Below are 14,886 nucleotides of genomic sequence, written 5' to 3' on the forward strand. Positions count from 1 at the left end.
AAGTTCTGGTTCTTGGTTCACTTATGCACGTACTTGGGAAGAAAAGCCCATCAGAGGGGATAAGAACAGCCCACCCAGGGTCCCTAAGCCCCTCTGCAGCACGTCCACAGCCTTCAGGGCTGTGATGGTGTTTGCACAGGTGGTACCAAAGGACTAGCAGGTTAAACTGCCAGCCCCCTAGAATGAACTAAGAGCGGACACCCTCACCGTGCTCCTCAGTCACACACTTGCAACCGGAGGAGAAAAGCCAGTGTCACTTCAGGACGTCCCTGACAAAGCAGTAAAAATGATCAATTTTATTAAGCCTCTACTGCTACAGGTCTGTTTTTTCTATTCCGTTTGATGACATGGAACTGGGTATTCATCACTTCTGCACATCAAAGTGCCTGTGGCTGTCTCAAAGAGAGAAACTGGGACTTTCAGTTGCAAACTGAATGAGCTTTTTTTTTTAATAAAATACCAACCATTGTTACATGAAATAAGGACTGACGCATAAACTATGGTTATTCAAACTCTCAGATTTTGGAAAACATTTTCTTTACAACTAACAAAGAGAGTCTGACACTTCAAGACAAACAACTGACAGGAGGCATGACCAAGCCAAATGCAAGGGGAACATGAGCAGATTGTCTTATACAGGAGGTAGACGCACAGAATGAGATAGCTCCTTCTGCATCGTCCATCAGCATCGTCAGTGCTGTGTGCCCCACGGCGGGGCTGCGAGTTACTCATGGTCGGTGTTTCTTGCTTTGCTCTGCATGCCACTGGCATGGTATGAGAACTATGTATGCAGCTGTTCTGCTCCTGCAACCACCTGCTTCAAGCCAGGGGGCTGAAAATGAGAGGCAGCGCCTTACCTTGATCTCCTCCGTGGAGTTAGGGAACGTCAATGTGTAGACACCGCTGGTGGTCAGTCCCGATTTGAATGCCTCCCCGCAGTCTCTGAAGATGATTTGTTCGTCCTTGGCAAGCAAGGAGTATGAGGCTGTTTTTAAAAAATAGGAAAGCTTTTAAGAGGAGTTTGTGAAAAGATAAAAGCTGATTATTTTGAGATGCACTTATTTGTAATTGTATCATATTTGAATTGTTATCGTGAGATGCTAGTTTCTTAAGCCTTTCTGATAAAGTTCCTCTTTCAGCCTGTTTGGTATTAATTCTCAAAGGTCATTACCAATAATCCATACTTCCTTTTTCTTCCCATCAACTGTATGTAATGCAAGTACTTTGCAATCACCCTTTGTACACTTTATGTGTGAAAAAATCTTTCATCTTGAGTAGAATCAGATAAAGTGATTACAGAAGAATAAAGAACATACCTAAAAACAGTGCTGGCTCTGCAGTGGCTGCACCCACAGCCAGTTCGCCAGTTAGGCTGTGGTCTGGATTGTTTTCTTCTTGTGCATCTGAGGCCAACTATTTAGATAGTAATATTTCTTTAGACCATTGGGTGAAGACTCCAGTATTCTTTGGATTTTTAGCAGCCATCTCATAGTAGCTTGTCTTAAAGTATAATGAAAGTGTTAGTCGCTCAATCGTGTCTGACTCTGCGATCCTATGGACTGTAGTCCGCCATGTGTTAAAGAGGAACCTAAAATTTATGTATCTGTGTCTTTGAAATTCTTCCTTGAAAGTGTAAAACATCTAGGACTATGAAATTCTTTCAAATTTTTTGTTTCACTCTCAACAGACTTCCCAATCCTTTTTTTTTTTTTTTTTTGCCACATTAAAAAAAAAAAAAAAGTGTTTGTGTGCATCTGTTCTTGCAGGTATGTGTTTATCTTCCTTCTAGAGAATGACCAGTGCCCCAGGCTCTGGACCAGGTCAGGCGGGCAGCCCGCTTGGGTGGGGGCTCCATCCACCCGCTGGCCGAGGCACGCGGGCAAACCAAGCTCATCCTGTGGCCCTGTCTCCCTGCTGCTTGTTTTTGCCAAGATCTGAGCTGTGTGGTTTTCCTCTACTTTGGCTCATCAAAGCTAGCACCTCACACTGTCCTGGTCCCGCCAGGCATCAGGTGACTGTCTTTTCCTTTTCTACACATGTGAAAAAATGCAGAATTTTTCAAAATTACAAAGGAGTGTGACTCTCATTGGAAGGCATGCACTGCAGACCCGCCATGTAGCACAGGTCATGCTTGTTTGTCTGCTTCCTGGTTTAAGTAGAAACCTTTTTTAAAGGTCTCTCTTACTGAAGTGGGCATAACTGTATGACTCAAGGGAAATGTGAGAACATACTTCTTACAGAAATGAAGAAATATCTCTACATGAATCGCATGTAAAGTGCATCTGTGTTGAACGAATACGTTTGGAAGGGCTCTATGCAACAGGCCATAGTAAGAGCTAGACCCAGTGTTTGAGAAAAAGCAATCTTAAAATACCACACAGGTTGGGTATCATCTCTCTAGTTAATGATGGAAGATGTATCCCTGCTTCCCTCTAATACGGAAGTTGAAGGGTAAAACAGAAATAAGGAAGGAGAGATGCCGTTACGGGTGTGGTGAGATACCAGTTTCTTGGTATATTGGTACTGGCGTTGCTTGGATACCGGTCTTATGTAAGCATTGTCTCATTTAACCTTCACAACAACCCTGTGGGCCTAGTATTGTTTTTCTCTCCTAAAAAATAAAAAAAATGTGCACTCTGCTTTAGTGATGGAGAAGGAAATGGCAACCCACTCCAATATTTTTTGCCTAGAGAATCTCCATGGATAGAGGTGTCTGGGGGGCTGCAGTCCATGGGGTCGCAAGGAGTTGGACACGACTGAGCAACTAAGCAAGTGGTTTAGTAACTTGGCCAGCCCTATACACCTGTGTTAGCAATGGAACTAACTAAAAGAAGGCTCTCCGAGCCCAGGAACAAAAGGTTGTTTGAGGTGGTTTGCCTCATAATATTTAATTAGTATAAATACATATTCCCCTTCCCCTCTTTCTCCTTCTTTTTAATTGGTTCCATATTGAGGCCCTATAAAGTATTCATGAGAAATAGTGCCTTTCTTGGAAAATGAAAGGTTTTCTGTTTTTTTTTTTCAATGAATTTTTGAAATTTCACCGACTAATGACAAAACGGAGGAAAAACTTATGTGTAAACTTTACTTACGGTTTGATGTTGACATCAGAGTCAGTAAATTATTAACTGTCTCCATCAGATCATGTTGCTGCTTTTGGAGAACTGAATTATTCACCGTGGCCGTCACCAGTTGTTTTTCCAGTTCTTCAATGATGGAATTTTGCTTGGATACTAACACCTGGAGCTGATCTTTCTCTTCTTTGATTGACCGAAGTTGAACTATGTGCTTGTCTTCCATATCTAGAACTTTCTTTTCCAGGAAACTTGTAAAGGGAAATAATTGTTAGTGAAGGGTTTTCTGATCACCATCAAAGCCATGAGCTTGGTAAACATCTAATCAGTTTCATAATCCTTATACAGTCGTTTATATTTATGGAATTTCTGCTTCTGCAGGGCCCTCTGGTAAGATGTCACAGGAGTTTTAAAGTAATCAGATGTTACTGGAGCCGTGAGGAGGCTCTCAAGCGTGCTGAGATCAGACAGAGGACACAGATATGACATAAGCATGAGGAGAAAGTGCCCTGATGAAAATGTAAGGTTCATGACTAGAAATTTCCACATGCACTGTCTGTGAAGACCATGGTTTTTCTCAAGAGGAATGTGGGCATTGAGAAGGTGCCTTGGGGGTACTCTTTCTGCCCCCTTCTGATGCCTATGTCAGAAGCTTTCTCTATCTCCTTTATACTTTAATAAAACTTTATTACACACACACACAAAAAAAGAGAAGGTGCCTTGGTGTTGGGAACTCCTGGGGGTCAGAGCTCTGGGCTGAGAATGTTACCTCTGCACGTGACCCCCCGGTGTTACTCTATCTTTGGGAAAGTCCACCTACAGTCATGAAGTGAAAGTGAAAGTGAAGTCACTCAGTCGTGCCCGACTCTTAGCGACCCTATGGACTGGAGCCTGCTAGGCTCCTCCATCCACGGGATTTTCCAGGCAAGAGTACTAGAGTGGGGTGCCATTGCCTTCTCCTCTCTACCTAAAATGAAGGCTTTAGATTAGATGATGATCTCTGAGACCCCTTCTAGTTCAAATAATCTGTGAGTCTATTATTCCTTTTTGGGGGGCAGTAACATTTTCTGAACCTTTAACCTTGGAAACATTACTAAACTAACTAAGGGCCTAACTACCTATTCCAGGTCTTACCTATAAGCATTAATAATCAGTATTAATACTACTTACTATTAAATTCAGTTGCAGCTCTTAAATTTATCACCGTCCAGTTGTCAATTTTTTTCTTTCTCCCAAATCTCTGCCAGTATAATCCAGAGATCAGTCACAACCTGGCCTAAAGATTGAGTCTCAAAATTAAATACAAGCAGGTGCTGAAGAGTGAAGCCCAGCATCAGGCCATTCCAGACCAGACTGGCTGTGAGCAGGACCACGTATCTCTGTGTTTAAAGCTTAAAAGAGTCTCAGACATCAGATCTCAGAGCCATGTTCTACAAATGCACATCTGGCCCCTTTACTTGCTTCTACAGTCAATTTAGATTTAGTGAGTTGTATTATGCTTTTTTTTTTAATAAAAGGAAATTAAATAAGTGGGATAAGACATGAGAATAAATTCATAGCAAGAATTTTGCACAGTGCAGCAAATGCCATGGTCAGTGTGGAGGGATGGTGGGCGGGGGAGGGGCGGTGCCATGGGGACGCCTGTGTCACTGACACTCTGCTCGTTAGCATCTCACTTGGATTCCTGATACAGGATGATCTGCTCGATCGTCACCATGGAAGTTGGATGTTGGTACTGTGTAACTTTATATTAATGTAATTCATGGTCTGTTGAGAAATGTGGAGAAATAGCCCTGTTGGCAGAAATATCAAGGCGGAATCATGTTTCTTTTATGTGTTTTTATTGCCTGTCTTCAGAAGGGGACATTATAAATGACAGTGCTTTTCAGAAACAACTGAATCATATATCGGTAATTGTAATTTAATTGAACTGGTGCAAGTAGCCCCTAAATCATTTATTTTTAGAAGGAAAGAAATGATAAGATGAAAAAAGTATAGTAATTTTCAACTTCAGCTCATGGTTATTTTCAGGAAGATGTTGATGCTATTAAGTACTTTGACTTCACTGGAAAAAAATTAAATACTTCACGTTCCATGAAGAAAGCAATCACACTTTGAGAGAACTATTGAAGATAATTTAAAATATGGTTTTTCAAATGTGCAACACAGTCACATATTTTTGTAATGATGAAATCTTAGTCTAGTCCACATCTTAGGCTAACCTCAAATTTTAAGGTACCTGAAAACACCATGCCAAACTCACTGAACGCTATAAAATCATCAACATGACTTTCTTATTATTAATTTTAAAGTTGTTGATGAAAAGAAACATATTATTGCCATTTCATTTCATATTGTGTCAAAAGAGAACATGCTTCCTGCAGCTGCTAAAAAGGTTATTCTTCTGCAGGTGGAGATTCGTTACGTATGGTTTTTGTAAGTCCACTGATAAAAGCTACGTCTTTCGGTATCCTCACTATGGCAGGTCACTCAGAAGCAGTGCTGTGGCTCCAATCTGAGTTAGGTGTGTGCGTTCAGTTGTTTAGTCATGGCTGACTCTTTGCAACCCCATGGACAGTACCTGCCAGGCTCCTCTGTCCATGGAATTTTCCAGACAAGAATACTGGAGTGGGTTGCCATTTCTTTCTCCGGGGGAATCTTCCCAACTCAGGAATTGAACCTGAGTCTCTTGCATCTCCTGCATTGCAGGCAGATTCTTTACCACTGTGCCACCAGTCTGAGTTAGATATTTGCAATTCAGTTGTGGAGCTCTGCTGTTGGAAGTGACTTGGGATTTTATTTATTTATTTTTTTTACAAGTTTGGGAGCCACTTGCTCATTTATTTTTTTTATCTTTTTTTTGCCAAGCATTTTAATTATTTAATTTTTTTTAAACTTTACAATATTGTATTGGTTTTGCCAAATATTGAAATGAATCCGCCACAGGTATGCATGTGTTCCCCATCCTGAACCCTCCTCCCTCCTCCCTCCCCATACCATCCCTCTGGGTCGTCCCACTGCACCAGCCCCAAGCATCCAGTATCGTGCATCGAACCTGGACTGGCGACTCATTTCATACATGATATTATACATGTTTCAATGTCATTCTTCCAAACCTTCCCACCCTCTCCCTCTCCTACAGAGTCCATAAGACACATCAGTGTCTCTTTTGCTGTCTCATATACAGGGTTATTGTTACCATCTTTCTAAATTCCATATATATGCGTTAGTATACTGCATTGGTGTTTTTCTTTCTGGCTTACTTCACTCTGTATAATAGGCTCCAGTTTCATCCACCTCATTAGGACTGATTCAAATGAATTCTTTTTAATGGCTGAGTAATACTCCATTGTGTATATGTACCACTGCTTTCTTATCCATTCATCTGCTGATGGACATCTAGGTTGCTTCCATGTCCTGGCTATTATAAACAGTGCTGTGATGAACATTGGGGTACATGTGTCTCTTTCCCTTCTGGTTTCCTCAGTGTGTATGCCCAGCAGTGGGATTGCTGGATCATAAGGCAGTTCTATTTCCAGTTTTTTAAGGAATCTCCACACTGTTCTCCATAGTGGCTGTACTAGTTTGCATTCCCACCAACAGTGTAAGAGGGTTCCCTTTTCTCCACACCCTCTCCAGCATTTATTGCTTGTAGACTTTTGGATCGCAGCCATTCTGACTGGTGTGAAATGGTACCTCATAGTGGTTTTGATTTGCATTTCTCTGATAATGAGTGATGTTGAGCATCTTTTCATGTGTTTGTTAGCCATCTGTATGTCTTCTTTGGAGAAATGTCTGTTTAGTTCTTTGGCCCATTTTTTGATTGGGTCATTTATTTTTCTGGAATTGAGCTGTAGGAGTTGCTTGTATATTTTTGAGATTAGTTGTTTGTCAGTTGCTTCATTTGCTATTATTTTCTCCCATTCTGAAGGCTGTCTTTTCACCTTGCTAATAGTTTCCTTTGTTGTGCAGAAAATTTTAGTTTGTTAGGGATGTTTGTTCAGCAGAGTGGTTTTATGGAGAAAATGTTGTGGTGTTTGAAAATAACTTGTAAATAGGGGCTTCCCTGGTGACTCAGATGGTAAAAATAACTCATGAAAAATGGATTGAAATTATTGGAAAAGCACACTACTGGTCAAATGTCAGTTAACCAGGGGAAAACTGTAGGATTAAGAGGGGAGGGAGGAATGTGAAGGATCATTTAAGCAAGAATTATCAGAAAACAGAGCAGCTTCCTGTGTGGTTGGAGTCACTATTTTATACATTGTAAAGCTTTAACATACGAAAGAATTTTATCAAATTATGGATGATTAAAAAATGTAGTGAAGGTTGTTGATTGCATTTCACAGCAGTTCAGGCTGCGTTTCACAGCAATTCAGGCTGAAAAAAAAATTGCATATTGTGATAAGTGAAAATATTAAGCAGTGTGTCTGAATTGAGAATTAGATGCATACTTTTCTAGACAAATGGCAATGCCATTTGACAACTATTTATAAAGTTGTTGTCTGGGTAACATAACTGACACGTGTAACTGATCATCTTAGCGCCATAGCATACTAACTCAGAAAGTAAAGCGGGAACCACATCCAGCACCAGAGTGTCCCAGCATTACTGCACCCCATGCAGGGGAACACTAAATAAGCCATGTTAACAACAGGAAACGAGAGACTCTTAACATATCTCAATTATTGGACTCAGACTTTTATATAAAAGTCTTACTTTTCATAAGAGATAAATGTGAAACATTAAAATATTTAGAATAAAAATCTACTTGGTACAGATGGATGGATAAAGATGTGGTACATATATACAATGAAATACTATTCAGCGACAAAAAAGAACAGAATTTGAGTCCGTTCTAGTGAGGTGGGTGACCCCAAGCCTGTTATAGAGTGGAGTAAGTCAGAAAGAGAAAAGTATCATGTATTAATGCTTATTGATGGAATATCTAGAAATGAAGGAGTGGAGACTCAGAGAATGGACCTGCGGGGGCACAGTGGGGAAAGGGGAGAGTGGGGCGGACGGAGAGAGTGGCACTGACATGTGTGTGCACTGTCATACGTGAGCTCAGTGGCTAGCAAGAAGCTGCTGTGCGTCATAACACAGGGAGCCCAGCCCGCTGCCCTGTGATGACTGAGACAGGTGGGCTGGCGGGAGGGGAGGGAGGTGATCCGTGTATAATTATGGCTGATGTGTGGCGTTGTATGGCAGAAACTGATACAACACTGTAAAACAATGTTCACCCAATTAAAAGTTTAAAAAAAAAAATCGACTTGCTTTTCAAAACTTTCAATGAATTCAGTCTGTTACCCACGGCACAGAATTCTTTCAGTTTAGTTCTCAATTAAAGGAAAGAATGATTGTAAGACAGTTAAGTCTTATTTTTGGCTATGATGAAGAATTACTTAGTTGCGTTAACAGTGTGATGCGTGTCCTGATTAGAAACAAGGAAATACGCACACCCGGAATGTGAATGCAATACCCTCCTATGTCCCCACCTGAGTGAGCCTACAGAAACAGTCCCCACTGGTCACCCATAATCTTGGTTTTTGTATCAGTTTTTTTTGAGAGCTTTTAACATTTTATTTTAGATATTAACATAACTGTATTTAATATTAACTTTTGTTTTTAGAAGGCAATGGCGACCCACTCCAGTACTCTTGCCTGGAATATCCCATGGGCGGAGGAGCTTGGTGGGCTGCAGTCCATGGGATTGCTAAGAGTCAGACACGACTGAGCGACTTCACTTTCACTTGTCACTTTCATGCATTGGAGAAGGAAGTGGCAACCCACTCCAGTGTTCTTGCCTGGAGAATCCCAGGGATGGGGGAGCCTGGTGGGCCACCATCTGTGGGGTCGCACAGAGTCGGACACGACTGAAGTGACTTAGCAGCAGCAGTGGCAGCAGCATGCTTTAAAAATAAACGTTGCATCATGAAATGTGTGTTGGTTTACAATAAGGTGTAGTTTTCCTGCTGTAGACCATTTTGCATTGAAATAAACTAAGTTCTCAGAGGCAAAGAACTTGTTAATATCAAAATGCCTCAGTAGTAGTTTTCCATGGATTGATGTAAAATCCTGAGGTAAAATTTGGAGGATTCATGTAAGAGGATCTTTAAGAGGCCCAGAGTGTTAAAAAAAAAAAAAAAAAACCAAAGTCAAGGACTATTTTAGAAGGTGATACCATTTTGGTGTTTTTCTCCAAACCCTCTCCCTACGTTCTCGTCAACTCCTGATCCTTGCACTGTACAGTAAGAAATTCGGCATTTTGAAAGCCATGCTTATTTATAGTTAATAATCACTTGAAATAGGCTTTCATATCTAGAAAATGTATGATTCTGGGTTATACGTCTCTTTATATTTTTATTACCTGTTCTTATCTTGCAGTTTGCTTATTTCACTGGTCTGATCCAAAATCTGTTTTTCCAATTTGTTTGTAGAAAGAGAGTGTTCTAGAAGCTGAAGTTCAAGTCTTGTTGTCTGATTTAATACCTAAATGTAACAAAATAAAATTCCTACTTAGTATTTTTTTAAATTAGATACAAAGTCATCTAAATTATAGGAAAAAATAAAATATTACTTATTTACCCAAGTATCTTATTTTGACATATTTTTTCATTTTCAGAAAAGGTTTGTTGTGCTGGAATACTTCAAAATGTGCTAAACATTTTCTTTTTGCCATGTTATTTTGGAAAGGATTTAATAGTTCTGGACAGTGGTGCTTGTGTCAAATAATATAATGTTCATTTTCTTGCTCTGCCGTGTTTTGTCATTTCACACAGTGGAATAATCAGGAGCATAAAATGGTCATATTTAATATATCAGAAATAGTTGATAAATGAAAAGAGGCATTTCCTTTCCTCGAGACACATGTTGCCCCCACATCTCTGTGTCAGTGGACAGTGTTTAGAACCACCTACTTCCATTCTGTAAGAGCACAGCTCACTTTTAGCCTAGCATTTCCTTATTTGTATTCACTTGTTTAGTCTCCCCCCCCCCTTTCCTTTTCCATGTCTCTTTTTCCTATTTTAAAAGTCATGTCAGCCCATCAGGAAACGAGAGCATCAGTATGGAGCAGGAGCTGGGTCTCGCTCTGTGGGCCTTTCTGACACACACCACGTGCGGTATCGCTGTTCCATTGTGTTCCGACAACTTCAAGAATGAATTCTTTCGCCTTTGGCTGCATTTTAGCAGGAAGAGTGTGGTGACTCATGTCCTCTGTGTCATGGTTACTCAGGATGTGACGTCATGTGTTAAGTGTCAGGCAGAATTGTTGGCTGGAATGAGGGTCCTTGAAAGAAGCATTGTTTGCTCGGGGTCTGTGTCATTCATGAACGCCTTGGCATGGCCCCATCACACGGGTTTAGGGACAGCCTGGTCTTCAAAGCTGGATGCCTTCCTGCCATGACCAGTCCTTTGTGCATGAGTAAAGACCCTGGCCAGCCCCAGGGTGTGATTGGATACTAACACCCGGAATATAGATGAGGCCTACATCTTCTGTGGGCCCCAACAATGTGCATTGGTTATTGAGAGAAGGAACTAGAAACTTGTCTTTGATTTTGCTCCTAGAGTTCAGGAGGGGAGGGGCGACCGATGGGTCCTGACCGATCCAGGACCAATTCGATGTTTTCCCATCACTTTTCCGAAGGCCTCCAGCTGCAGGTGACTCTCAATTACCCAGGTCACGTGGTTGTCTATTGGGTCTAAGATCTCAGGCCTCCAGCCTTCCCTCCCAGTCTGGTTTAATAGTCTCTCACACTGACAGGCTGGAAGAATCTTCTAATCAGAACCTTTCGTGTTTGAATTTAACCAGCTTCACACAGTCACTGCCCACCAGATACCCGAGTAAGTTGATGCGTAATTTGGTCCCTCGATGTCTTTGATTAGTCTCAGCATCTTACTGCGTTTAGTCGGATATTAGAGGCCATTTGCTTTCCAGCCATCTTCCTATTTTCCTGTTTTCTACTTAGTTTTGCAATAGATTTTTTTAAAAAATCATGTGACTCAACAAAATCTCATTAAATGCTAGTGAGTCTAACTTACAGAGGACGGCCAAGGTTTCCATTATTGCTTTGTATCTGATGCTTTTTTCTTACTCTGACCTGAAACATAAGCAGCGTTATATTCGGGTCTTCTTGGCTGTGCGTGGCTTTCTCTGGTTGAGACGAGCGGCTCCTCGTCACTCTGTGTGGACTTCTTCCTGCTGTGGCTTTTCTTGTTGCGGGTGGAGCACAGGCTGCAGGCGTGCAGTCTCTGGTGGCTGCAGCGTGTGGGCATGCAGAGTCTTACCTTCCCCGACCAGGAATTGAACTTGGCCCCTGCATTGGCAGGCAGATTCTTACCCACTGCGCCACCAGGGAAGCCGCAGGACTGTTTCTGAAGGGCTTGATTGCTCATCAGTTGTATTCTCAGAAGGTGGGCCTGTGACTCAAATATCACTAATCTATTTGAATAGTTGACCATGGGTATATCTATACATTTACTTTTAGATGTTTCTGTCTTAACTTGTTAGATTTAATTTACCTTTCAGAATTTTGAGTACCTTGTGGTCCGTTGTATAAAATATCTGTATTTTTCCTAAACTATTCTGGTATTGTGGAGATATTTGATAAGCAAAGCACGTCTTATTCTGTACTCAGCTAAGAATCTTGTCTTCTCCTGCCCCTCCCTTGCTGTCTCTCTGCTTGTCCAGCGGTTCTCGGGGCAGCGATGGGAGAACGTCAGTGCCCTTCTCAATGTGAGCTGCCTCGATTGGAAGGCTTATGGTTTCTCTTCTCCCTTATCACCTCCTGGCTGATGCTGGGCATGTCTTGGTTCTTTAGCTTAAGTAGCACATGAATCATAAGATTATACAGGAATAATATGTCATGGGAACCGTTTTCAGTTAAATCTACTTTTTTTTTTTTTTGAGCATTACTTATAACTCGTGGTAGAAAGATACTCCTCATAAGCCTATAAAGAAGTCAGGATTAGAACCCAGTAGGCCGTCTTACCGGTGGTGAATCTTGAACTGGGAGCTTCTCCATAGGTCCCCCAACAGCACTGTTTGCCCACCGGGACTCTTTCTATTGGGTCACCTGTGGCGGGCCATCCAGCATGGCTCCAGACGAATGTCATTCTATTGTTTTGCTGTTATTCTGATATTTTTGTAGTTCATATTCTTCTTTCCTACCATTAATTGACAGCTCATAGAACCTTAAAGCTCACAGGGAACTGGCCAGCTCTCCCGTTTGGAGTCACCACCTCAGAGGCCTGCGGAAAGCTGATGCCTCGCTCTAATTCATTCATCAGGTTAGTCATGGAGCTCAGGTCTTTGGGCTGAAAGCTAAGCCATCTCTGTGCCTCAGCTGCTGCTTCCTACTCTTCCCTTTGCTTCTTTCTCTTCCCTTTGCTTCTTTCTCTATAAACTCACACCACAAAATGTATAAACTCACACCACAGATTGTTTTGGCTGTTCTATGAGACTTAGGTTTCACCTTAACTCAAGAGTTAGGGTTAAGAACAAAGGTTGTAGCACTCTGCCCCTGCTCTTCATGCCTCAAGTACACAAAAATGTCAAGGGCTCAGAACTGAAAAGTTCGTCTAGAGTCCAGAAAACACCAATAAGACAAGGGAGCACTTATCTTGTAGCAAGTCTGAATAATGTGAAACTGGTCTGAATGTCCTCAGTAGAATAAATGTAATTTAATGTCAGTATTAAAAATATATATTTCCTGATTTTAATTTCTATCTAGACACAAATTCTTAACTTCTTATCAAGTCATCCTTTCTTCTGCTTTTCTGGAGCTTTCCCTGCCTCTCCCTCCTGTCACTAGGTAACGATTTTGTGCTAGTTGTCTGTCAGTCTGGGCCACTCTGTGTTCCCTGTTTCCCTACTTACTTGGGCTTCAACATCGGTTAACTTCCGGGTCTGCTCTGCGGTTTGATTGAGCAGGTTGGTCCCTATTTCTATCATCACAGCGGTCTGGTTCTGCACTGCATTCTGTTGTATCTCCACCATCTCTTTCTTCATGTTGTCCTGGATGTAATTCTCAAGCTAGAAAAGAGCAAGCGTCAGAAAGACAGTCATCAGTCAAACGATCAGACATTGTATTCGTAATTCGTTTCCCTGCCTTTTAAAACATCTCTTGGACGACGTGTACTTTGCTCTGATATGGGGATTTCTTGCTTTTTTCTTCATCACTAGCAATAAAAACCAGTGTGATTTTCTATTCACTCAAAACCCAGCAGCTCAGTAACAGCATGTGTGGGCGACCATTTAGGCAGCCCTGGAAGTCTACGCACAGCAGCACAGGAGGTGGTGAAACCACAGCTCAGAGGTGGGCAGGTGGCCTGCCAGTGGGCAGGTAGGGCCGGGGGGCTTCAGTGTGTTGCATTCCTGTGACACAGAAAATGAAAATTGGGTATAAGGAAGCATCACTTTCTAGCATGTTCTGGACTGTGGTTTCTTGAAATACAAGCTTTAGAAGACGCTTAAGCTAGAGCACAAGGAAGGACACACCTGTGGGTTTTCCGGGTAACTCAGGACCACACTCCATAAAGACCACTGTCCCCACCAACTTCCCTCTTACTGAGTTCATCACACATTAGACCTGTTAAGTTTCTCTGTGGTTTTTCATGGTTTCGTCATTTTCCCGATCAGGCAGACTTAATCATATGCTCGTCTGTTCATCTCGCGTGACTGTCAGGATGGTTCTTCTGCCTTGAGTTGCTGTGGACCATGGGTGGGCCAGCTCATTTTAACATTCGCTTGTGTGCAAGAGCATCGGGAAGCTCATTCACTGCCATGGTATAGATGCCTATGTCTTTGGCAGTTAAAATGCACAGTTAAATACAAATGCAGACCAGCCAGGTGTGTGTGAGGAGTCTGTGGGCTCCAGGCTGTGCACAACTGTTCCTCCATTTTCTGTGAACTCTAGGTAAGCCGCTCGGCTTTGGGGGAACCACAGAGTCCTCATATATATAACAGGGTTTCAGTTTGGTCAAGAGGAATGTTTCAAGGATTAATTAAGCTATATTTTTAAAGGCATTGTGCCAAAAGGTCTATAGTCTTTCTTAGTTTATTCTTGCCTTTTTCCTCCCCCCACTTTTAAATTTTACAATTTAAATACATGATCTAAAATAACTCATGGATAAAAGTTTGTAATTTCTCCTCCCCTCTCCCTCTGTCTCTCTCTCCTCTCCTCTCTTTCTGCCTGCCTCTCATTCCCCCTGCTTCCTCCACTACCATGGGAATAGTGGAATTTTTGAGGTTAAAGTTAAAGCTATGTAAATCATCCAGAAGGGTTGTCTTAGTTACTCTTAACACCCAACAAAGATAATATTTAGAAAGACATATTCTGGGAAGTTTGGAACTATTAAAGATACACTCAAGCTGGAGTTTGGTTTAAGTCCATATGCTGAAGTAGTAATTTACAAACTAGTAGAAATAAGTCTTAATCTTCTCATTGGTTTCATAGTTAAGAGCTAAATAGAAGCAGTTCTATCTCCTGTCGTTCTAAATCACGTAACTAGAAGGGGAAAATGGACCCTTAGTTGTCACCCACCCTGACTCTAGAACTAACGAGTCCAACGTGGTTACAGTCAACAAGAGACACGAGAGGCTTGTTTACAACTCGATATTTGAAAGTCAAGTTGCAATCTAAAATTAGACTCAAGAACTTCAAAAGACATAAAAGACCTAAATTTTTAAAAATAAAATTTCTTCACTTTATGGCCATATTTTTCTGTAAGCTTAAAAACAATAGGAATAAATGTTTTTTAAGTCACTATTTTTCCGCTTTTCTAAGATGACAAAGTCTAGGTATGAGGT

At 41.5% G+C, this 14,886-nt stretch overlaps 2 protein-coding genes across 6 annotated transcripts in view; one reads left to right on the forward strand and one right to left on the reverse strand.

Moving 5' to 3' along the window:
- Positions 1-14,886, forward strand: part of MCPH1 (microcephalin 1) — a 232,250-nt gene that overhangs the window by 114,625 nt on the left and 102,739 nt on the right. The gene's annotated exons all lie outside the window — the stretch shown is intronic.
- ANGPT2 (angiopoietin 2) overlaps positions 1-14,886 on the reverse strand; it is a 61,027-nt gene that overhangs the window by 17,367 nt on the left and 28,774 nt on the right. The window contains exons 2-5 of the mRNA XM_061404072.1: positions 12,955-13,110; positions 9,445-9,566; positions 3,093-3,325; positions 858-985 (exon numbers count right to left, since the gene is read on the reverse strand). Coding sequence (XP_061260056.1) covers positions 858-985; positions 3,093-3,325; positions 9,445-9,566; positions 12,955-13,110 — 639 coding nt within the window. The remainder of the gene's footprint in view (positions 1-857; positions 986-3,092; positions 3,326-9,444; positions 9,567-12,954; positions 13,111-14,886) is intronic.

Source organism: Bos javanicus, chromosome 27 (assembly GCF_032452875.1).
Source record: "Bos javanicus breed banteng chromosome 27, ARS-OSU_banteng_1.0, whole genome shotgun sequence".
Lineage (NCBI taxonomy): Eukaryota > Metazoa > Chordata > Mammalia > Artiodactyla > Bovidae > Bos > Bos javanicus.